Source organism: Prenolepis imparis, unplaced genomic scaffold (genome assembly GCF_030444845.1).
Source record: "Prenolepis imparis isolate NDT839.2.m4 unplaced genomic scaffold, iyPreImpa1.0 SCAF_3, whole genome shotgun sequence".
Taxonomy (NCBI): Eukaryota; Metazoa; Arthropoda; class Insecta; order Hymenoptera; family Formicidae; genus Prenolepis; species Prenolepis imparis.
Window position 1 is genome coordinate 20,114,329 of NW_028141161.1, and position 27,389 is coordinate 20,141,717.

A 27,389-nucleotide genomic window follows, 5' to 3' on the forward strand; every position below is an offset into this window, starting at 1 on the left:
AGTTAATAAATGTATTCGTTCTTAAACTTGAACGCGTTGTATCTTTATAACCGTCCAGAATAAGACACATGTTTATATAAACTTTTTTGCTTAAAATATGTACAATCAAGTACTGGAATGCTAACCATTTCCTCCATTTTCTCCTGAAACGCCCTGTATCATTTATATATATATTTATGTACACATTTATATATACATATATATATATATATATATATATATATATATATATGTATATATAGATACATTTATGTATGTACACATTTATTTAATTAATATACACGATTAATATATCACGATTAATATTTTTGACAGTTATCAGCTGATTTCTGTCAAAAAATATTAATCACGGATAAAGTATTATAACATATTATACACTGAAAGAATTTTCTCTTAGAATTTACCCTGAAAATCATGGTAATCGTGGGATAATATGATATGGAAAGAATTTTATGAGAATTTCTCTGATTAATATTTATCACAATAAAAATAATAATATTTATCACAATAAAATATAACACATGTTTGATTAATTTTACTAAACTGTATAGCTTTTATATATATATATATATATATATATATATATATAAAATAAAAATTATTTGAAATGAAAAAGAAATAACACTCTTTAAAAATTTAAAATACAATCGAAATATTGCGTCGAATAATTACGTTGAATGTTTGTGTTTCTCGCAGGTGTTCGACACGTTCTTCTTGATGGTTTTAATGTCTGCGAATGAGAGAAGAGTACGAAGCAGCGCTGGAGCGAACTCTACCTCACAGAGAATATGCTAGTCAATCCGTTAGTCCGAAAATATCATGCACAGGGGGATCAAAGGGGGCTCCGCCTCAAAGTGGTGGAGCACTTTTAAGGTCGCATAAAAGACGGATGAAGCGTCTCAAGGGGACCCCGAGATGAAGGCCACGAGTTACGAGATACGCGGTGAGATGGAATACGCGGATAAGAGGGGAATGAGAGCTGCGAAATCCCTCCGACTCTTGAAAGAGCCTTTTTCACCGGTTGTACACGAGTTCCCGTATTAAATACGAGAGAGAGAAAGAGAGATGTTTCTTTCTTCAAACGCGGACACTGCACAAATCATCCTTTTGATTAACTCCCCGCCGATAAGACCCGCGTTAAGTCGGTCGCCACCCTCGCGCAAACACGGTAACCCAGTAACTCCGTTAAATACCGAGACGTGCCCTCGTTGTACAAAATATGGTAGCGTAATCGACGATACCGCAACCACCGAGACGATTTGTCCTTGTCTGTCTACCGAGTTTGTTCTGTTAAATTACAGGGTGATCCGTAAGTCGCGGTTTGTATTTTGCAATAAGGTGGTGAAATTCAGAGTGCGCGCTCTTGAGATAGCTCCGTCTTCGAGACGTATTTTATTTTCCGACCAAAATGTTTATCAATATAAAGTCAGTATTGTTCTTTGTTAATGTTTCTGGAATATATAATTTTCGATTTTTCAATTTTTCAATTTTTAAATGCTTAGGCTTAGGTTCTTAAGATTCTCACGTGTATCGATCCTGAAATTTGAGACTGCCTCTTTTAATTTCTTCAATTCATAGATTTTTATGTTCTTAAACAAATTCGTACACCTTAATATTTTAGTAGGAGAGTCTTAGAGTTCTTTAAAATCCTTTATTTTAGACTCACGAAATTTTAAGCTCTTAAGTACATAAATTCTCAATCCTGACAGACTGACTGACTTGAGCTCTAGCGTTTAAATCTTTCACCATTTCTCGCACCTATAAATCCTTCGTTTCTTCGACAAATAACAAATTCAATATAGCAAACACTTCATTCAAAACCCTAATCGCGGTCATCGACCGACCTCTTATGAAACGCCTTGTACACATAATTCACCGGTGATTCGCGGTGCTCTCTTTTCCCCGGTGTCGTCGGGGGACAATAAGTCGGGTAACGTCCGGACGAAATGGCACGATGAGTTTGGTCGCAGCACTCACTCACCAACTCGCTCGCTCACTCACTCACTCACTTCTGGTGGGGTAAAACCACGAGAAGCGAGATGGTCTCGGGAGTGATTCGAGGGTATTTTCATCGTGGCAGTGCAACACGTGCAGTCGGTGCACCATTTCGCTTCGATCTCTCACGTCTCGCGCTGTGGCCGAATCTGTGGTGGCAACGGGTCCAGCTAGGAAGATATGAATCGCTTCGGGTGATTGTTTCCGTGCACCTTATTGTCAATTTTCAATTTCGACGATCTTCGGCGAGGATCTTCGATCTTGGTGCGAGCGCCTTGTCGGTGGAGATCATCAACAAGATGCAGGCAATTAGATGATGTTGTTGTCTGCGGGATGGCAATATGGCGAACATCAAGGTGGCTGTGCGCGTGAGACCGATATCTGCTAGGTGAGTATCATCTTCTCCTTTTAATGAGATATTTTTTTTTTTTCAAATATCTAAATACGTTATTGTTGGATTATAAGTTCAAAGATTGCAATTATTCAGAAAACAACAATCTTCAGAGATTATTTATATAATATATCTAGAGATAATTATCTCTGGAGATAATAAATTTTGAAGATAATATATGATGCTTTTATATTGTCTAAAAAATGGTATCATGAATAGTACAATTATATTGTTTTCGTGCAAACTGCAATTATATATTTTTATATTACATTGTGCTAAAATCGATGAAATTGTTAATATTATATATTTCATAATATGTTAATACTATAATTCGGAATTTAATTACGCGATTTTTAATACAATATTAATTTTGCATCGAAACTTGCTCGAAAAAGGGGAATAAAAAATTGTACTGTGCGTGTCACTAATGAGGCTGGAAATGGTTGGAAACGTTATTAAAGTTGAGTCTCTCTTCGAAATTCGTGTTATTTTTAAGAAACAAAGTACATTGTCATGTTTCAACAAAAAATACCTTAGAAATAAATTAATTCTAATTAAAACTTAATATTTTTACATTAATAATATGATGATTATTTCATTGATATAATAATTTCAATGATACTGATTTCATTCTTTTGCAAACATATTCTTATATTTAAAAATCAAAGAAATCTCAGTTTTATTTAATTTGTTGGCATATTAAAATAATCAGATTAAAATCATTGGGTTGCATTGTCTTGGTTTGCTTTCGCACGAATTTTGAGATATAGCAATGTAGGTCAAGGTTTGTAGCTTTCTTCGCAATACTTTGCTCAATTTGTGTGTGCTTAGCATAGATATAAAATATTTTAAAAAGATGATATTTAATTTACTATTACCTACTTCTAAACATTGAAACACTGTTCTCATTATAGTAAATTATATCATATAGGAATTATTACAACAATAAGAGTGATAAATCTTTCTTGCAACAAGTTCCAGTATTAACAAGTTCCATATAATCAAGATTTATGGTTCTGTTTTACAAAAATTTTGTGTCTTTTTTTACGATTCAGACTCAGAAGTATCTGAAGAATTACAAAAAAATCGTTTCACTACGTGTTCTTTTTAAAACATGTTTATTTTTTGAATATTTTTAATTGTACAGGGAGTATTTAGATGCGTTTTGTATATCAGTTTTTAATTTTATATAATTTTCTATCCCTATTAAATTGTAAAAGAGATAAAATTTTGTTCACAAATTTCGGTCCTTGAATTATTCAGTTGCTTTATTCCAAGTGTTTTGGGTTCGTAAGTCCTTGCGTGTGTGTCGAAACTTCTAAATTCGTTCCTTGCGTCTTTTCTCGTTCCGAAATTTTTATATCTTCGAATTTTCAGTTTACGCACTTGTACGGGGCCGTTCGATGTGCAAACACTTACGAACTCGTTTCTATACTTAGACTACTGGGGTGGCAGCAAAAAGACGACCGGGCGCGCCCGTCCACAAGCGTTAAAGGCGACCGGAGAGCGGAATCACCGGAAGCGCAGACGAAAGCGATCGGGCGTCGAGAACTTGAGGACCTTCTGGGAAGCTTTCTGTCGCGAGTTTATTGCGCGTTTATTCACGTTACAAATCGTAATTAAAGCGTGATTAATTGCGTCGGTGCGCTCGGTCGCGCTGCATTAGCCGAATAATTTAGGAATGCTTAATTGTGGAAGCTCTCCGATTTGTCCTCGACTGCATGTTCGGTTAATTTTCGAATATATTTTAGTAACGTATCGCGTTGTCGCATTTTTAACAAGTTAATTGTCTAAATTATTTTTCAAAACATCAATGAGAAAAATACACGTTAATGAAAAGTTATATTTTTTAATTTTTTAGATTTGTTTCTTTCATTCTCTCTTTCTTTCTCTTGCTATATGTACATGTATATATAATTATGTGAATCGAGTGTAACCGAATATTTAAGCTCACAAGCTGTAGATATTTAAAGGTACAGAATGGGGTCTCACGAAATTCGTTTGCAGCAGGAAATTAATGATTTCGCATGCTGAAGTTTATTATACGTATCCATGCAAGGAGTGCTCAAATTTCGTTCGAGTTTTATTTGTTGAAATATGTAGCAGCTCGTTCACACCATATACTGCTTGATTCGTGATTTATTAGATTTCCATTTCCTAATTTATTGATATTTTTCGATAATTTATAAATTCTTTAGAAAATTATCCTAAATCTTTAGATTCATAGTTTCTTTTTCTTTTTCTCGAATTTTTTTGAAGCCTCTTGAAGCCCCTAAGTCGATTATAAAACTTTTAGATTCCTAAATAAAATTAGATTTTTCAAGTATGTTACATGCAATTTATGTAAAAGCTCTCAAATGAAATTAAAACTTTTTTACAGCAAAAGAATGAGATTTCTGATGAGTCACTTCAAATATGAAAAGAATTATTTGTCGTATACTTCGCAAATTACGCTTGTCTCCCTTTTGCACTAAACTTCAGCTTCAATTTTCTTCGCGAACGAAATGACGCATTATTGCTGTCGACTGTCGCTTAATGATTCCGAGAGTGAGGTCCACGACGAAAATACTCCCATTGACTTAGCGTGGGGTTGGGCCGCATAGGGACCGTGGCTTTGTAACGGGGCGACCATAGGGCGACCTTTTTACGTTAACAGCTGGTGCATATGTTCTGTTTATAGTTGCCTTCGTCTGACAGGTACGCGTATATCGTCTTAACGCGTCGGCATTGTTATTTTCGTACTGTTGCGTCGAGAGAATCGAGGATACACGTCTCTTTTATTATATGCGTCGACCAATGTGGCGCAGATTTAAGGGATGCTCAAACCTCGAAAGTCGAAAGCATTCTATAGTTCATAATTCTGTCGACTATATGAGGCAGTTATTTGTTCATTCGGGGATAAAGTAGTGTGTTATTAAATCTATTATATTAAATTTATTATATTTTTAATGTATTTTTTAAATGTAAATCATAATCTCTACAATGTTGTGTACATTCGCATGTTTCCAAGAAAATTTAACAACTTAATTTCTAAATTAAAAATTAAAAAAATTTAACCATTAATAATATTTTTAGAGCACAAGACTGCAAACTCGAAACACACACACGCAAATACTTACAAATCTAAGAATATAAGGATTTATGTTCTGCAATGATGTCATGCAATTTAAAAATCTAAAAATTTATAAATTAATAGAATTCATATAAATTGTTTATAAAGATGAGGAGAAAGGAAGAGAGAAAGATTATCTTAATTTTTTTAGACTTAGTAAGAATACAATTTTTGACGTTCACTTAGTCAGAGTTAACGACACCGGAGAAGCAATCTGTTTTTAGCAAGCTCAAGCGATTAAAGCGCGAGGACAAATAAACAGAGCGGAGATGAATCACCGGCGCTCTGCATCATAGTTATCATAGCTCTCATAAAATATTTAGTGTGTATATCTTAAAAGAGTGTTGAACAAGAGAGAGGGTTGATTAAATTTACAATTAGTTATTTCGTTACTAATTATAGAAATTAATATTTTTATAAAATATTTTATAATGGCAATTATTTTACATTTATTTTGTGTTGGGGCACAGAATGATGATGAGAATACAGATTAAGCACATAATTGCATAAATTCTTTTTATCAAAAAAATGGCGTTTTTTGCACGGCTGGACGTGTTTTTTCTTGCCAGTGTAAAAATATTAGCGAGAATTCGAACTTTTCTCGCGGTTAAAACGCGAGGTACGACACGAAATCCTATAGGAATGTTTCGATTAGAACGAGGGCGAATCTACGACAGGGTTGAAAGAATCACGCAAAAGCCGGGGTTAAAGTTCTCTTCTGCCCTCGGTATATATACATATGTCACACGAGGATACATAATCGCGACATCCTATCTGTCGCGACACGCAAAATGCAGCGTTGCACGACACCGACTGACCCAAAAACGCGACTCGACTAGTAATTCGCGATGTAAACCTCGAGGTTTCTCCCGAGAGAGACTTGTTGCATGTCTTTGTAGATCAAAAGACACCTAGAATCTGTGATGTATCTTCCAATCTTTAAATTTTCACATTTTTAGAGATTTGTATTTTTCCTATAACTCTCTTAGATTCCTCATCAACTGTCATCAGTTTCCATGCATTCTTGAATCGTTCGATTTATTAATTTTATACACGTTTTCTATACGGATTCTCATACATTCCAAAAGATATTTTAAAGTGATGATGATGTAATGGCTTTTTTTTTAATAAAAGACATAATTAATATTAAAGTTTATTAAAGGGAATATCTTTTTATATATAAAGCGGTCGGTCGCGCAAAGTGCTTTGAGAAAATCGGGCAAAGCCCTCTATAAAATAACATGGGGGTCGCATACCCCCGTGTGAACGCGACGTACGATGAATCCATTCCGATCCACGAAGCATGCAAAAATGTGCTTGATAAAAAAAAGGCATGAAATAAAAAAAGAACAGTGACGGGAGCGTAACACGTATTATATACGAGGCGAGGAAGGTGGAAAAACGATGCTAGCTTCGAAAATGTTAGCAAAGCTATTTGCAATATTCCAGTGCATGTTCGTTGACTCTCTCGCAAATATTTGCGAGACGATACTAGTAGTCATTCCTCGTGTTTGATCGGTAGATCGCGGGCGAGGCCAATTTACAAAAATCCTTATGACTCAATAAGTTTTTTATTTGATCTCAACTATTTGAAATTTTCTCGTTTGCATTTTCCTTAAAATTGAAAAATGCCTTTTTGTTACATTATTGGAATTTTTTTAGACTCTTAAATTTCGAAATATATATTGTGTTAGATTTTCTTAGTTTGATATGTGCTCCAATTTTGAATTTCTCTAAATTCTTTGTGGTAAATTTTTATTTAGATTTTTATAATTTTAGAATTAGATTTCAAAATTCTATATTAACGCATTAATGTATGTATATATACTTCTTATTTACGCAGGGAATTAAATTTGACGGGGTCCGAAGTGGTGATCCGCGCAGAGCCGAATGAGATTTCATTGACGAATTTGAAGGTGTCGTCGAGCAAAGTCGGGGACAGTCGCGAGAGGACCCGGAGATATGGTTTCGATTACTGTTTCGATTCGTCGAATCCCGAAGCGAAGAGTTACGCCACCCAAGCGATGATCTACCAGACACTTGGCCAGTCCATCCTGGACGTCATGTTCTCTGGGTATAATTATTGCCTGGTAGCTTATGGGCAGAGTGCGTCGGGTAAAACCTACACCATGATGGGCGCAAAGGTATGGCTACACCTCTTTTATTATAATTTTCAACTGACTTATTCGGACGCGGATTATCGGAATTTCGTGAACGATCCACATCGCGATATTTAATTTTCACATTTTAGTTTTCATTTATAGACATAATGCAAAATGCAATTGAAGCTTTTATGCAATGCGTTAATATAATTTTAAACACTTTTATTAATTTTAAATTTTAAACGTGCTTTAATTATAAATTTACTTGATGTGGATTCTCGATAATCGGACGTATGAATAATTGAGCGTTTAGCTTATTTTGACTTTATAATACGACACATCGCATATATGCGTACATATATGCATCAAATGATGAATTATAAGCATATTACGAGTTATTATGAAGTATTATTTACATATTTTATCGACATACTAATAATATTAACCTTTGTTTCGATGCCGCCTCTGAATAAATAACGGATTAAAAAAAAATTCAATTTTATTCGCTATTTATCCAGTCAAAAGTATATATAATTGCACTTTTATCATTAGAAGAGAGGTAAACTACTGGTTCGCCTTCCCTATTATACCGAAAATATTTGTCTACGTTATAAAAAAATGATCGGTTTTACAAAGAGATACCTGAGAATGTTTTATTAAAGTTTCATCCGATAGAGTGGAGAAAGGCTCTATGCGTGAAAAATTGCATTTGCGATTTCGAGCACGCTCTCGTCGTCCGTTAAAACGCGTTTCGCATTTTATGTCTATTTTATCAACGTTATTTTCGCGCGCGGCAGCTTTGCAAGAACTCTTTTACCATCTGAATAAACCGGTGATGATGTGTTTACGGGTCAACGTACAATGTGCAAATTGTTCCGATTTATCTCGTAATAAATCTGATTGGCACTTTATTTTCATTTTTGCGGGACATAATAGACTCCTTCCATGCATCGTCGAACCAGCGTCCCGTTTCGTTTGATACGCAATATTATTTTCAAAAGCGAGGCGCACACGCGCGCGCCGGCCGAATTATTTTGATTTACCCGCGTTTTATTAATACACATCGCGGAACGTTATTCTACTTTTTTTTTTTTTTCACGCACAATGCGGCGCAATCTATTTGCTTTTATTTCGGCCGGGTGGCGTTCTGTTGTCATCCGCCAGCGTTGTACCCGCTGACGTTCTTGCAATATCCACGAAAATATTCATGCAAAATATATATACGCGCCACGTTCTAAAAAGTGTGTTTATTCGCCAATCCGAAGGGCCGATGCGTTAATTAATTTCGTCGAAAAGTGTTATCAATCTTTTAGAGCGCGTCTTTTCACGCTCGGATATTCCCTCATCCGGATAATTAATTAATTCTCCTGTATCCTTAAAAAGCTTTCTTATACACGTGCGTTTTTTTTTTACAATTCACAAATCTGCGAAACAGTATCAAGGCGATTTTAACGAGACCTCATTTGCCATGCTAAAAAAATCAATGATAAAATGCTATCAGTTCATTATAGGCGTATATATAACAAGCTTTATTGTCAACATTTCCGGCGAATTTTATTTTATCAAATAACAGAGCCGCTACATTGATGAATGTTTACATTATTTCATGAATTTTAGTTATTTTGATTATAAATTGATGATTTTCTATGTATTATTAAATTGTTTGTAGTTTTAAATTTTCATATAGTTTATCGTAAATTTATATTTTAACACAGGAAAATATTTCAGTGAACGTGGTCTTTCATAGAAAATATAATTATTTTTCAATTTATCATAACCAAGTTTGACTGTATACATTTTATTGCAAGAATTGGATGGACATGTTATTAAAAATTATATATTATTATATAATTTTTATTTAAAATTTAATATTATTTATTATTACATTTTAATTAATTAACTATGACGAACTTGTTTTTGATGTTATTTTTTGACTTTTTCTTGATTATTATTACGTTTTATATGATGTTTTTTTCTATTATTAGTTATTATATTTTTGAACAAATAAAATTTCCAAATTTTTATTTTATTATCTCACATTCATGATTTCAATTTAAAAAAATAGAAGTGTCAATTCTTTTTCAAAAATTTCAATATTTTGTAAAAACACATTAAACGCTAACATTAAAACTTAAAATATCAATCACTTTTCATAACTTGAATACAAACAAGCTCACTTCATTAGCTCATACAATACACAATTGCTGCATTAATTCATTCAAAATCCCTTTCGCCTTATTATTGTATCGGCATATGAAAACCGGCGAGATGAATATCCCGGGAAATATTTAGCTTCCATCAACTCTAGCACTCTCATATAACAGCCTCGTGAAACTATATATTTTGCATTTTGCATAAACTGGTCGATGCATATTTAAAGTTTAAACAGCATCAACCTGATTATTGGTTGTCCTTCTTCTCCTCCTTCGCCTCCCTTTCCCCTTTCTCTCGTACTCTATTCCCGAAATTATCATATCGCATCGCTGATTCTAATTAGCGGACAAGAGAGAGAGAGAGAGAGAGAGAGAAAAAGAAAGAGAGGAGAGAGGGAAGGAGAGAGAAAAAGCCCTTGTTACAGAATCAAATCGTTTCTCGTCCCGAAAATTTTAAATAGTAAATTGAAACTGTTTTCTGCGGAATGGCGCTTAATTAAATTGCCTGTCGGCATCCGTTGGCGTATTCGCGTACGATCAGGGGCTGTGTATTCGAATACGAAGAGATGCAGCGATTTAAAAACACAGCCTGTGTTGCGGCCGTGCAAGCACGCTCATTTCGGCCTTTAATTATTAAAGAACTCTTTCTCCTTTTTCTCTTTCTCTCTCTCCCTCTCTTTCTTTCTCGCAAATGTTGATTAATATTGCATCAAATTTGGAAATTGATACAACTTCTCTCATTAAGACATTGCTTATTATTTCCCGTCCACATAGGTCTTATAAATTGATTCTTCACTCTGTCCAGAGAACAAACTTTCTCTTTTTATGTGATTATCCATTTTTCATGTTTCATTTAATTAGTCTGTATTTTGTAGAAACGTTTTTAATTTAAACATATAGAATTTTGCTCAGGTAATTTACTTAATCTAGAATTTGATATTCTCTTTGTCTTTAACAATAAGTAAATCTTCTCGCAAACAATGAAGTTATTTTTCTTCCACGTTATTATCTTTCTATTATTTTTATGTCCTGACATAAAGACTAAAATTATGATGAAATAAAGAATATTTAAATTTGCGACTAATTTTTTTACAATAATTAGATTCTTATTGTTCTTTTAGGAGGATCCAGGACTCATTCCACGGTTGTGCGAAGGAATTTTTTCAAAGATTGAGCAGGAAAGCGACCACGACAGAATTTATCGCGTGACTGTGAGGTAAGTGCATTATCTGACAAAAACTTTTTCAATTATCCGTGAAATATATAAACACGCGTGCAAAGTTTGCAACGTAAATCCGCGACTTCAAAGATAAATTTTCTCATTTACGTTTTGTTTCGAAAAGCGAAATACAACCGCGTCGTGATTTAATTTGACGTTTATAGGTTCTACACTATATTATTTTAACAGTATCGTTAGAAAATAAAATAATATATTCTCTGTTATATATTTTAATATAAGCATTAATAATTAAATGTACACACACACACACACACAACGCGCGTTATTATTATATTTTTAAATATTATTATTAATATATTATTTTATTATTAAAGTTTTAATACAGTAAAGTTTCAAATATATATGTGTGTGTGATATAATATAAATATATAATCACTAATCGAAAAGTTATAACATAATATTATTATATTTAAATATTATTATTTTAAATATTGTTTAAATATGTTTTAAGTATATTATTATATTTTTTCATTATTATCAGAAATTTTTTAATAATCCTCGATAATCTAATATCTAAAGCTAACGCGATAAGAATGTCGATGAAAATTGCAAGTTTCTCTTCGATACTATCAACAGGGAACTTTCCCATCGCCACTTAAAATGCTCGAAGTATCTCGATATTTTGTACTAAGTACATACTCAGGAAGATACTTGTGAACCGCGCTACACGGTGCTTTTCCTTTTACCACCAAAAGTTCGTCGCGCTTTGCCGCAGCCTCGATGAAATCTGCTTATATTCTTTTATTTTCTGTGTTGCTGGCCGCTGTGGTGCCTTCGGATTTTCTACCAGTATATTAATCTTGTCCGAACACGATCAACTTCCTCTTTATAAACTTTTTTACATTTTTTGAATCAGCAAGTTTGAGCGCAAAATTATAGAAATTGAATATAATATCTACATTTTTCTTATGTAAAAGATTTTCAATAAATATACAAAATATTAATGTTTTAATAAGACTATCTTCGAAGAAAAATATTTAAATATTTAATTCTTCATGTATCATATATAATTATTTTAATTTTCTGATATTAATATTTTGATTAATATGAAAGAAATATGATATATGAGAAATAAATTCGTTAAGATTATTTTTTAAATAAAAATACAATTTTGCATTCACAAGTTCTCACACATTGATTTAGCTATAGTGAAGAATGGTGTAAAGTAAAATATTATAAAGTTATTAAAAAGTTAAATATATACGTGTAATTATGTATAATATAATCGCTAATCAAAAAGTTATTACATAAATTTGTTGCCGATCCTAGATTTTATCATTTATGCCAGGCGTATGATATATTGTCATTGTTCTCTCTCCTACCGCGTCTTGGAAAATTTAATCATGCTGCAAGTCGAATAGATAGCCTTCGGAACACCGATAACCTGTCCGCGCCTTGATAACTGTGGGAAAATCAACACCCTCGTGGTACCCTTTGCTCGCAAATACCGCGTGAATACACGTACGTGAAATGCGGATACAGGATGATCAAAAAGTAACGAAACTCAAACATACATGGTATGATGTGCAGCGATATTTACAGAAATATGTGTGAGTAAAACAATACAAAATTGTTATTAATATCAGAAATGTATCTCGTCGGACGTCAAACTAAATGTGATTTAGTTATCTCGTTTTTTTATACCAGCACTGCGCTATATCAAAATAAAAAGAAAAAATACATATAGACACCGTCGAATAGCGAAGCTATTAATAATTCTATTTTGTACGCGGTACTATCTTTTATTAAAAAAAAATCATAAAGATAACGCACTATCTCTTCCATAAAAAGTTGGTGAAATTAAAATATATTGTTACGTTAAATTGTGACAACTGTGACAATGGAATATTTGATACCGCGTGTGATATAACTTGTGTAATATTGAAGTTATGCTGCGAATCGAATGGAAATCGCATTACTTTTCCAATCATTCTGTATGTCGGCAATAACATTAACGCTTTCGGTCAAGGCTCAGCAATCAAGGCGCGCTTCAAGTTCCTTTCGTGTCGACGATCACTACGTCGTGTCTAATCCCCATCGCGAATTTGTGAGTTCGCGATTTGCGAGAGTTTTACCACCGCGGCAATTCGGCGAAAGCTCTCTCCCCGCAAGTATAATAATGACAAATTGATACTGCATCGAAAATCGCGCTGGGGGATTGCAAAAGTCGTTTTCGCTCTCGCCGATCTATCGCCTTCGATGTTACGGATTTACTATTTATTCCGCTTTAATCGCTTTTACACACATCGCCCCGTGTACCGAAATAGCTCGCTCACTCGCGGGAACAAATCGCTTGGCGATAATTGCCAATCGACAAAAATCCCGCCGAGACACACTGCGCGCCCCGTTCGTGACGCGAATAAATGGATAGTTCGACTTCGTGTATTTTCGGCAGTCGTTAAACGAGGATTTTAGTTTGACAAAAGGCTGTAAAAACTGCACTGGCATAAATTCAATTCTTCAATAATTGATCGCGCGTTGCGAGCTCGAGGAGACAGGCTTATTGCGATTCGATTGTGATAAGTGGCAGTCAATGTTTTCGAATTCTCCTGAATGCGTGTTCGCGAAATTCGACGATCCGAGTGTTATAGAATTTTTGAGAAATCCGAAGCCCGAAAGTTCAATATTTTCGATTCAAGTGTTAGAGGAAAGCTTAAAATTTGACAGTTCAACAATCTTAATTGTTTTAAACAGGATAATATTTGAAATATTTGAAAAAGCTGTGCTTTAAATTCCTACATTTTTGGTGTGATTTTAAAATGTAAAGATCTTTATACGTATATATTCAGAAATGTATAGGGACATATATATCTCTAGCTATATAATTATTCATAGGCTCTGTAGATATTATGTAGTAGATGATATAAGAAAAAATCTTGTAATTCAACGAGGATTCAAGAGAGTTTAGGCAGGAAAATACTACGAGTAAAGTGAAGGGTTGCAACGGGTGGTGGAAGGGAGAGACGATAGACATAGAATCGAGTTTGTGAGTCGCGAGGCTTGCAAGTACGGTCTGTTGGCCTGGATGTGTCTTGCAAGCTCAGTGCCCCGTGACTCGCAATCCCAGACGGACGCAATCTCGCTGCAACCGGGTAAGACTAACAATAAGAATGTACCTCAAATGTGCACCGTCGAATTTCTGTTTCTTGTATATCTCGCGCATTTTCGCCAAAAAATGTAGCAAACTTAGTTTCCTGAACTTTCTCCACTTCCCGACACGTTAGTTCCTAGTTTCGTTAGATCCAGGGATTCTGTGGTCCTTGTATCTCTGGAGCCATCGAATTCGAAATTCCCAAATTTCGAGTCGGATCCATAGAATTCTAGAATTTTTTAAACTAATTCAAATAAAATATATCTGAATTCTTGTATTTGTAGAATTCTTAAATTTATATTTTATTATTTCTAAAACATCAATTAGGTTCAAAATTTTAAAGTTTTTTTAGCTCCATAGGTTTTAAAACATTTAATTTCTTAGATTTCAAAATTTCTGACTCCTTGAAATAATAATACTTGAAATAATACTTGAATTTTCAAATACATATTTATATTCTTAGATTCTTGAATTGTTAAATAGTTTGCTTTTGCCTTCTAGATTTGATAAATTTTTCTTAAATCAATTATACGTATACTTTGATTATTAAGATTTTTTCATTTTTTGTGCGATCCTTCCGGAATAAGTTAAAGGTAGCCCGCGAGATTCTCGATTTAGGCATATATGTTAATATTTTTCTTTATTAAATCTCTGCAAAAAAAATATATAAACTTGTTTCTGTTGTCACTCTCATTTCGTTATGGAGCAGAAAATATTTCATACTATATGAGACAAAGCTTAAGTATCTTATAATAATGATATTTATTATTATTATTTTTTAAAGTTTATGTGTCAGTCGTCAAGTATAAAGCGTGAAAATAAAAGACAGCACATTCACTGCATTATATTTTTCGAAATCACATAAAAAATAAATTATTTCATTTTGTCATCATTACTTCGCGTATATAATTTCGCAAATAAATTTATGTTGCATTTACTCACATTTATTTAATATTTCTCTTTTCTTCGACAATTAAGAGAAGCATTTTATTTTGCGCAATTTTGAATAATTTAAGGAAAGTTGAACAATTTGAGGAAAAAAGTGTAAATGATAAACGCGTTCGGTTATTAATACAATCGGAAAAATATTCGATATTTAATATTATCCTTCCTTCTGGATTTATACGTTTAAATAGTGTATAATAAATTTTATAATGAAATTATATATAAGCGTGATAATATAGATAAATAATATATATATATATATATATATATATATATAAATATAGAGGATAAAATATAAAATATAGATATTATATTATAGGAATAGAATCTAAATCCACGATATTAGAAAAAAAATTCGTAACAAATTTTATTTTGTTAAAAGAAAAGTATCAATTATTCGGAGATGACAGTTATAGGTACATCAAAAATTTTCATTTTGGTTTAGCGGAAAAAAAAACAAAACTAGTCCCGGGCGTTACGTCCCGTTTTGAGGCCGATTCCATCGGCCCGTCAGCGGCCGGACGTAAAATCGTTAAGTGGGTCGAGCAAGAAAGTTCGTTCGAGCCATTTCGACTTGCTGCCGACTGTGTTTAGGGGTAAATTAAATTCAGCGGGATGCGGGGAACAGACAAAAACTTTAGCGTTTGCGTTTTCCATTGGGCGAAAGATAACGAAAGAAAAATGTTACTTTTGGAAAATAAAGGAAATGTCATTCAAGTTTGCATTATCTTTAAATTTGCATTATCGTATTTGCATTATAAAAATGTGGATACTATGTCCTAAAAATGCAGGATTTATTAAAACTTGTAAATAAATACTCTGCACTTTATACATATACATATATGTATATAATATTTGCATCATTTAATAATTTTTATATTATATATAATATATACATAATATTGCATAAAACATTTAATATATATTTAATATATTATAATAAATACATATTAAAAAAATACATACAGTTGAAAAATTTGTGTTAAATTTAACAAATATCACATGTCCCAAACGGTCCACAGAAATTTTTGTGTTAATTTAACATAATACGGATATGTTAAATGATGACACGAATATTGTGTTAATATTTTAACATAAAATAAATGCAAACTTCAAGTAAACTTAAAATAAATTTTGTGTTAAATTAACATAGTTTTAATGTAAAAATTAACTAAAAAAATTGTTAATTTTACATTTTATCATCCCCACTTATATTATAAAGTAAAATTAACATTTTTTTCTGTAAATTTTAACAGATAAATCTTGTCACTAATAATATCGAACATATTTATTGTGTAAAATTAATAGTAAATACACATTGTGTTATTTTTACACTTTTTTTCAGTTATTTTAATAATTTAACATTTGAGTTCAATTAACACAACAGCAATATGTTAATTTAACACATGAATGTGTTAAATATTTAACACAAAAATTTTAACGGGGACCGTTTTTAACAAGAAAACATAAATTTTCCAACTGTGTATATATAATATTGCATGATTTAATAATTTTTATATTGTATGTATACGTCTAGAAATATTCTTTGTGAAACGAATTACTTCTTGCGACTTTTTAAATTCTCCTCGCGATGGATCAAAATTACCGGCTCCGATATTTCGGGTCATCGAAATTAATCGTCGCAATAATGGACTGTTCGACGCGTTGTGTGTAAAGTGCGCGGTGTCTGCCGTAATTGCGATCGATATATCGGCCGCGGTGCTTTGAAAAATCGGGGACGTGGCGGGCTTCCGACTTGAAAAAGAACCGGAAGTCATTGTGAAATATCACATGGCTGTCGCGGATTAAATGTGTGTTAACAGTGTGCTGCAGCCACGGTACTGCTCGGCAATCGATTCTGACGCGGATTCATCATTGAAACGCGCATCTATAATCGATGGACGCATTAACCCACTCGAGTCAGCTGCCCAATGTACCCGTCAAGCGTGATTGATTGGATATAAAGCTTCATCCGTAATCATCAAACAATACAGCCCAAGTGAAACGTATCGCGAGTGTAGTTGACGGATGAGAAATAATGTTGTAACGATCTCTCTCGGTTTTTCTCTCTCTCTCTCTCTCTCTCTCTCTCTCTCTCTCTCTCTCTCTCTCTCTCTCTCTCTCTGTTTCTCATTATCTTTCTCTCTATCTCTTTGCAAATACGGATGTTAATGCATTTACACTGGATTTGAAGATGAAATCTGCACAAATGGCAATAATTATACTATATTAAATTTGATAAATATTAGCACGAGCATATTAGAGTAAAAAATTTATATTCTATTATAAAGAGTATCACAGAGCATTTAATTACGATTTGCTTTTAATTCAAAACTATTTTGATATCTTTATATGTATAATAATAATAATTAGTTTTCTTGATTTAAATCATTTGTAACATTATTTTAAAATAAGTCAAATAATATAAAGATAGATCTGGAATATTATATATTTGCTTTTGTCTTTCAGTATAAGTTTTAATTATTACGTAACAAAGAAAATTCGTTTTTCGACAATAGAGAGCAGCAAACAGCCGCATAAATTCTTTTATCTGATTTAATATAATTAATTTCGTATCTCTTTATTATTTTTCACGGCAATGATATTTTTCTTTAAGAAGGAATAAACGCGTATAAATTCAATTTTTTTAATTTTTGAAATCCGCTAGGAAAAGATTTGTCTATCGAATCACTTTAAAATAAAAATATGTAGAAAAATATATCTTTTAAAAAGAATTTCTGCCACGTTATTTCTGTCCGAAAGGATACGATTCGGCTTTGCAGCAGCCTGTATCGTCGGATATTAGCGGCGATGGCGCGATATCATAGCGGTATGATCTCGTGAATCCAAACGATAAAACGCGATAGCGTTTTGCACATACACATACCCAACCATGCACAAATATCTATTGTACATGTAAAACAGACGTTAGTTCGCGACCTGACGATGTGCAGAAGGTGTTGCATGCAACGCGTATAAATGAGCTATCATTTTGAGGACGAGCAGATGAAAATTTGTACGCGTGTATTTTTTGAGAGGAATGTTCAAATATATATAAAATGATCTCAATGTGTTCGACGAAACTGTATAAACCAAATATATGAAATATATTCAAATATTTGTGATGAAAGTCATCTTTGATCCGTATCCAATATTAGAAGATTTGGTACGTTAGATATTAGAATTTGAACATTTTAGAAATTTATCGAGAATTGTGAAGTTCTTGAAGAATCTTGAGAAAATGTTCTGACGCCTTTTTTTCTAAATCGCTTTAATCTAAATATTATAAAATTTTTAGGTTCTCAGATCTTTGCGTATCTGAGAATTTTTGCCGTGTTTGAACTCCGTGATTTCTAAAGCTTCATGTTTAATTACAGTGTCGCATTTGACTCGAGCAGCTGTCTCTTTCGGAATATTAGATCTACGGTCTCTGGGATCTTTGAATGTTTGCTTTGACAGTTAGAATTCCGTGGACGAAAATTGTATAAACTGAATCGCATATGTGACTTCCGCAGAAATATCGAAATATTATTGGATGATATCTATTTGGCGAAGTTTGGCTCGCATAATTGGTGAGCCGCACATCTTTATAATTTACATCAATGAAGTTTTATCAAGATTCCACTTCAGATATTGAATTCTTTTATATTTTCAATGAATTCAACTTTTGAATTTGAAAAAAAGTTATATTAATATCGAATCCTCGTGATCTCGCGTATTGACGGGAATCAAGCGATACGTCTCGCGAGAATGACGAGCTTGAAGCTGCCGTGAAATGACACGACGCTGAATATTGGCCTACGTCGAAGGAAGGTCGTCGGATCTCTTCCATTGATACGCGGGACCATCGAATTTCACGGCTCCCGTGAATCGACACGTGGGCGATCGTCGGGTCGTGGATTTGTGCTGTCGTCTATGCCAAAATCGGAGGCGACGCGTCTGATGGCGAGGACTCTCGATAAATAAAATTCAGTCGTGCGAGTCGCAAAGCTCCGCATCGATCACGAATTTTATTCTCGTCACGTGCTTTACAATAAAAAAAAGAATTGAGCTGAATAACTTGAAGAATTAAAAAAAATAAAAGAAAGAAAGCTGACTGAGAGGATGAGAAACATTATGAGTGGAAAAGAAGAAACTGAAAGAAAAGAAAAATAGAAAATTGCTGTAATATTATATTGCTGAAATATTAATTAATAGTATTTTCGTATGCAGTATCTTTAATATCGATTCTTTAAAGTTATGAATTTTTAATTTAAATTACTCGCATGAAAAATGAATCATAAATAAAAGACGCGATATACAAAAGATAACGAAAGAGATCGTTTTGACATTCATCGTTACTAACTGACAGATTTTCGCCGTTTTGCGAAATAAGGTTGAAAGCGCGAATTATGATGTACAAGCGCTGCAAAGGTCGGTGCGCCGAGTGGAAAATAACAAAAATGGTAGCTAATAGAATTAGAGTGAGCGACCGAGGGATTTCTTCACTAGGGTAGAAGTCGAAGGGGTTACGAAGGGGATGTTACAGAAGGCAGGGCGGAAAGAAAAGAGCGAAGAAGGCTCGAGCGAGTTTTACTTTATTCGCTGTGAGTACCGCATCGTGGTATAACCAACGTAGTTGGTTTGCAATGGAATCGGAAAATCTATGAATATCGAAGTTGTGCTTATTGATTGCCAATATAAATTTTTGCATTTCTTATGCCGAGCTTTTATAGCTTTCACGAAGAAATTGAAATTCGCTGTAATACGAATATTAATAACTTACAAAAGTCCCTTTTATATTGACATCTCAAGAGAGAAGAGATTTTATGTTAATGATTAAGTGATTGCGCGACGAAAAGACTAACCGTAGTGAGAAATTGTTGACTCGTACTACTTAATCTATCTACATTCTTACTTTGCGCATAATAAAATTATGATATATAAAGAGCGTGTTATTTTTTATTGTTTTTGACTCGCATATATGATTTTATGTTAATGATGAAATGATTGTGCGACGAAAAGGCTAAAGGTAGTGAGAAATTGTTGACTCGTACTATTTAATCTATCTATATTCTTACTTTGCGTATAATAAAATTATGATATATAAAGTGCATATAATTTTTTATTGTTTTTGATTTGCATTAATGATTTTATACTAATAGCTGAGTGATTGCGCGACGAAAAGGCTAAAAATATTAAGAAATTGTTGACTCGTACTACTTAATCTATCTAAATTTTTACTTTGCGCATAATAAAATTACGATATATAAAGTGCGTGTTATTTTTTTATTATTTTTGACTCGTATTTATTATTTTATGCTCATGGCAGAGTAATTGCGCGACAAAAAGGCTGAATCTTTTCCTTTTCTAAAAAAGATATGTAAAATCGATACTCGCATATATCAAAGTTTATTGTTGTCGCTTTTCCGCGATGCTCATTGGCTGTCAAGATTCGCGTTGTGTGTTATATTTGTAGCATCGAGAGGCTGTCATAGCGAGTCATAGAGTTAGCAGTTTGACAGTTTGTTCAAAATAAAATAAAATAAAATAATAATATTAGTCTTAAATAATACTTTATCCGCGATTAATATTTTTTGACAGAAATCAGCTGATAACTGTCAAAAATATTAATCGAATTTAAAGTATTATAACATATTATTTAAAACATATTATTTTATTCAATTTTATTTTGAACATACTGTTAAACTACTAACCCTTGCGATGACAACCTCTCGATGCTATGAATATAACGCACAACACACAATGCGAATCGAAACAGTCAATCAGCATCGCGGAAAAAATGCAACAATACTTGCGAGAATCGACTTACAATTAACATGCCTTTTTTAGAAAGGGATGTTATAATATTTAACATTCTATTAATATTTTTGACAATTATAAACTGATTTTTGTCAAAAAATATTAATCGCGGATAAAAGATATTATAATTTATTATTTAGAACCACTGGCGGATCCTGGGGGCCGGGGGGGGGGGGGTTAAAAATGATCTCATCATTTCGTCCTATGTCTGACTTAATCTATACTTAATTCCTTGAATGCGTAATGAGTATAATTTACAATGTATCTTATGCATACATATTGTATATATTATATAGATATAAAGAATTTCGCCTAATTATTTTCGTGCAACGAAATTATCTCATCATTTTGTCCTATGTCTGACTTAATCTATACTTAATTCCTTAAATGCGTAATGAGTATAATTTACAGTGTATCTTATACTTTTATATATATATATTTTATATATATATATATTATATATATATATATATATATTATATATATATATATTATATATGTATATATAAAAGTATAAGATACACTGTAAATTATACTCATTACGCATTCAAGGAGTTAAGTATAGATTAAGTCAGACATGCATATATTATATACATCCCCCCATTACCGCTATAGAAATGTTATAAAATAAACAATTTCTCACTCACCGATACGTACAGTAGCGGAGTTGTAATACACAGCACACATTGATCTGAAAACAAAATATTCAAATTATGTATATACATATGTGTGTGTCGAATATCTCATGAACAATGCAGTTTAAAAAAAATGTATTTATATTGCATACCTCACAGTTGCCCCACTGTTGTCTGATGCCTCCCCGGGCCTCCTCCTCTTCTTTTGGTCGACATTGCTCCTTCGTAGTACTCACGACACTCGTGAAAATATGAATAATTACGATTATCTGACACTTTACACAGCACTCCTGAAGCGCGATACTTTACATGGCACTCCCGACACGTGAATCGCACTGTGTATCGCAATGCTATCTGTAACAAATAAAATATATACATATATTAGAATAATCTTATTATTTCGCATTACAGTATACACAATATAAATATAAATATGTGAGATAGAATATTTAATTAGCAATTTTTGCTTCATTAATATGTTTTTGACAAAAATCAGCTGATTAAAGCGTTAATTTGCTAATTAATTTTTAAAATAATAACATATTTAAAATAATATGTTATAATACTCTAAACTCGATTAATATTTTTGAAAGATATCAGCTGATTTCTATAAAAAAATATTAATCGAGAATAAGATATAACATATTTACAACATATTACTATTTTAATTTTTTAACATATTATTTTAAAATTTAATTAGCAATTTAACGCTTTAATCAGCTGATTTCTATGAAAAAATATTAATTGAGTTTATACAAATTTTATATTATTTAAAAAAAATATTTTTTTTAACATAAAACCGAAGAATGGTCCAACCTTGTGTTGTTCTAGTTATTTAAAAAAAGAGAGAAGAAAATATTGTGTTGTAGTATCATTCTTTAGTTATCAAATTAATAATTAATGGAATAAAATTTATTATTATAATCATAATTCTATAAGGAGCGTTAAAAAGAAGAACGGAATAAAACTGTAAGATCGCGCACAAACAAGCTTGACCTTGCTAAGCGATGTGAAATGAATTTGATGCATTTATCAGCCGCAACTCATTCGCGCTCGCTCGAGGAACTAATTAACTACTTTTCGCGAGGGTAGGGCTTTTCCAAGCGGCGATCAGCCCATTTCATCTACCTCCATATCATCACGTGCCTGAATGCATATGCGGATAAACATAACAACGATATATACGTACATGTAGATAAATGTATATGCAGGCGAAATGTAGCATTCCGCGAGGAAAGGGGGAGAAGAGAAGGGAATTCGATACACACGTTTTGTTGCGTAATTAATTATACCTATTAGCGAATATTGTACCCGCCAATAAATGCCGGCTGGTGTAGGTATAATTAAATTTACGAGCCAACGACAATACTACGGTCGACACATGTCTAAATGTCGATACGTTATAACGCGCTAGTGTCATCCAGGAATTGTCACGCGGCCTATCATCGATTTCGGGAGATCGTGCGCGTTCTCTCTTTGACATTTCGTCTCGCGACAGATTCGAGGGATTTGCATATTTTTTATTCCAGTTTTTGTTAAATAAATTTCCGTTTGTTAAAAATCTATTTTATCTTTATTTCATCGTCTCGTCGTCTATTTCTGAATTTAACATCGTATATTTTTCTCTCCTACGTATACAATAGAACAAACGTTATAATGCACAAACTCGATGTAATTTGATTTAATGATAAACGAAATGTTATGTTAAAGAACAAATTTATTATTCCGTAAGAGCATTGTAGCATTGTAAATTGGCCTGTACGTATTTTTAGAAGAATCGTTCTTCGGAACATAGCATATAATTTTGGATCGATCCGATAATCGATGTCTAACTAAGCCTAAGTAAAAATTAATAACAGTAATGCAAGAACTTCTATTTATGATCTATTTGTAATTCAAATTACAGAACGAGCAATATAATTGTGAAATTTTTAACTCTTTATTTTAATAGTGAAGGCTTTATTTTTAAAATAAGAAATATCAATCTTCTTTCATAATAGGTAAAATATCCGAAGACAATTAATTAATAAAAGAGATATATATTTCTCCCTTTCTCTCTCTCCCTCTCTGTAGCTCTCTCTCTCTCTGCTGATGGATATGAACATTATATTCTGCTCTGTTTCCATAATGTGACGACACGCTCGCGCTGGTAACATTCATTATTTAAAAAGATGATAATGTGTTCGTTTCGCATGACTGGCGTAAAATACGGCTGAATAGGAAATGTTAGGCTCTTTTGTGGATTACAGATAATATTCTACATCGCTAAATTTTCAAATATTTAATTTATACTTATGAATATATGTGAAAAGAGACTGTTTCAAAATTTTCAGCTGAAAGCTCTTAATTAATGTATACCGCGTGTGCATTATTTATAATACTTTGCCCTGTATCAGTTTAAGAGGCGCTCACGTTAAATATATATCAACACATTTTGCGAGATGCGATTGAGCGGATTTTCTTTATCCGAATGACGGACTTTTTCGGATAAAGATAATCTGAGATTCTTAATTATTAGCGTAAACGCGTTCCAATTAAATTCTAGATATCTCCGGTTAAAAAGTCATATTTCTAATAAACAAATTTTTATATAGATTAAGATTTTACGCAAGATTCATCATACTTGTTAAAAATATAGAATTTTGTACGAGAAAATTTGATTCAAAAAAAGTTCATACATGTCAGAAGAAATTCCGCATCACGTACTTAAAGCGATATACGATCACAAAGTATATCTATTAATATTCTCCGCTATGCAACGAAAGAAAAACTCTTTTTCAAATGCCTGGACCGGAAAAAAAATTAACTTCCATTTGAATGTAAAAAGCGCAAAATTTTTCCGATGTGTGCGTTCGTTTCTCCGGATGGAACGGATGAATGCGCCAAATGACAGCCAATTCGGCAAATAGAGACGGATCGAATTGAATTTGCGATTCGGTCGCGATCGCGTAATGATCAGGGCGGTAATCGAAAACGCGCTCGGAGTCGAATTAAAGCTCTCCGTCGAAAGTGAGAAGGCTGGGGGAAAGACAGAGACCCACGCAAAAGGGAGGAAGAAGAGAAGGGAGGGCTCTATCGATCAATCAGCCATAAGTAATGCGGAGCTTTTGATGGCCCACCGTTTCATTGCGGACGGAAAGAACCGACCGGCATGCTATATCACGTGGGATATGCGACTTAGACGCGCATTAAATGTCAAATGCCTAATGACGATAATTGTTGATCGATGACGCACTCAACGGATTGTTTTGGAGATGATCCTGGTGATATACACATTGTTTTGTTGAATGTTTGATGATCACTAACGTTGATTAATTAGACATACATTGTCCCCTATCTGCGTTACAATGAGAAAGAAATATTTTGTTATTACTAAATTGATCATCTGAAAAAGCCCGATATGTAATGTAAAAGAATAAAAAGAGATTGATCTCTTTTTATAAAAAGTGCACGCGAGGTTCTGACTGTTCAAAAGCAGCACAGTTAAATATAAACAAAATATAATTATATTTTGCGTGAATATTGCATGTTAAAAGTATTTTATGACAGACTGACCGTAACTGGGACATTTGTATTTATTCTTCGATTACTGTTACGTTGCGCTACGATATCATACGTAATTTCTCGCATTTGCATTGTAAATAAGTGAACAAAGTCATTTTCCATGTCCGCGAGCTATATCTATAAAAAAAACATAATAATTAAACAAATTCATATTATCCCGACACTACGTGGTCCGCGAGCTGTGCTTTATTTTGATTTATCTCGAATAACCATTGTACAAAGTAACGAACTGTTTGTATCGATTATTCGTTCGTTTACGTATCCGATATTGCCATTTGCTTACTTTTAGCCGATTTTAAAACAATAAAAATAAATCGTAAAAAACACGCGATAAAAATACATCCGAATGTTTTCAAAGATAAATTTCATTAAATTTCATCGGTCTTAAATTAAATAAATAATTAAAGAATTTGCATGCTGATCATAAGCTCTTTTTGTAATTTTATACAATTCACAAATAATAAGACTGAAATATTATATATATGTATATAAAGAAATTTTTGGGCAGCTGTCTCTGAAAGATTTTTTTTAAGCTTTACCCAAATTCTGTGCCGTGTCCATCTCACACAACTAACGCGAGCGCAAGTGGAGCGTAGGGAAAAAACGTTGACCCAGGTCAGTTAACTCTGAGAGCCCTTTATGGCCTTTTACACGTAGGACTATCGAGGGTGATCGGAAGCGTCTTTATCGCGAGCATTCTGCTCGTTGAAGCTTACAACTTTTACCTTTATCATTCTCGCCGCTCGGAGCCGGAAGTCCTTTGTCTCTTTGTCTCTCTTTCCCTTTCCCCTCACTATGTTCGCTCAGCAACGAAGCGACGCATAAATAGTATTTTTAAAAACTGCTTCTCCCAAAAATATCTTCTCTTGTTCGTCAAATTATGTATGTCAATCTTTTTAGAAACTTTCTTGTATATACTTTACTCACACATATATATAAATATGACATTAACTTATCAGATAGATTTTCAGATTGAATTCTAAATGTAATTTTTCAAAAGTTCACCCTTTTAAAAGATGAAATATTATCGAATTTATTGTAAGATTTTGAGTGTCAGTAAAAGAAAGAGCAAGAAGATTACTGACAAATATTACTTTATCCTCTCTCTATGAGTGCTATCTTTAAGTAATAGGTCAACGCGCCAAGTATTTCCTTTTGATAACGCCAGATTCGAGGATTACGCGACAGGCAATTCATTCCAGTCATTCGATGCTCGACGATTCTTCCTTTCCACATAATAAAACCGAAGGTTTTCCCGTCCTTCAGATATCGGGGTCTGTAAAATCGATTTCTATTACGATGGGCGTAATACTCGCCAGACACGAAAAAGAGAAAGCAGCCGCTGTTTTCGCGAGAACTAGCCCCTTATTCGTCAGCCCTCCCCAGTTTTGGCAGATGGAGTCGGAGGACACTCGAAAAGTTTAAGGCTCGCTAATAAATGACCTTCAGCGTTTTCCCCACCCACCGTTTTCGCGCCAGAGAATATCATTAATTAACAGTAATTAACGCCTGCGCTGATTCCTCCCTCGCGCGTCGACGGGGGATGAAGTCAACACGCGAACCGTTTCGAGTTCGACGAGCTGAGTTCAATTTTTCACAATACCCGATATAATTTTAGATGCATTTAAAATGCATTTTGGATGCGTTTTGCGAGCATTTAAAAATAAAAATATAATACTGGATAAATTACAGTTGTTGGAAAATTATCACGCGAAAGTTTAACTCGAATAAAAACAATACGTTTTACGTTCGATCAATGTCGACAATAGATAATGGTGTGAAACGGTATGAATTGCTCTGTTAGAGTAAATTAAACAACGAGATGGTCTCTCTGGAGATCGGCGAGATTGGACGTCATCGATTAGCGATAATTCAATGTAGGATATTAATTTTCATTAACCATCGACTATCGAACTTTGCTGTCATGTTGCTCGGGTTTATTCTCGAAGGAGTCCGCGTCACATGGATTTTCCCTCGAGAGATCCGGTGTCTTTAATAAGGAGATAACAGTAAGTTTAAAGAGACTCGCAAGTTGTATATTACGCGAAAATAAACTACAAACCACAATGTATTAAGAACGCATTTTAATTACGTAGATTTTATCTTTTTATTAAATGTGTTCAATACTTAATTTGCTATTAAAATTGCGTAAAAAAAATAATATTTCTCTTTCGTAGAAAATTTCTCCGCATTTTTATATATACTACATTTTTATATATACGAAATTTATTGAAACGTAGCAAATTGCTTTCTAGTGTGATTATATTAGTTTTAAATAATTTTTTATTATTTAACAAATCCTAAATTTATCTTTTTGATTTTTAAACAAATCATTCAAGCAACTGGGAGATTGTCGATG

General features: G+C 33.1%; 1 protein-coding gene across 1 annotated transcript in view; it reads left to right on the forward strand.

The window, feature by feature from the left end:
* The first annotated feature begins 1,624 nt into the window (after positions 1 to 1,624).
* LOC145934106 (uncharacterized) overlaps positions 1,625 to 27,389 on the forward strand; it is a 39,264-nt gene continuing 13,499 nt past the window's right edge. The window contains exons 1-3 of the mRNA XM_083034382.1: positions 1,625 to 2,383; positions 7,342 to 7,642; positions 10,875 to 10,969. Coding sequence (XP_082890508.1) covers positions 2,337 to 2,383; positions 7,342 to 7,642; positions 10,875 to 10,969 — 443 coding nt within the window. The 5' untranslated portion in view covers positions 1,625 to 2,336. The remainder of the gene's footprint in view (positions 2,384 to 7,341; positions 7,643 to 10,874; positions 10,970 to 27,389) is intronic.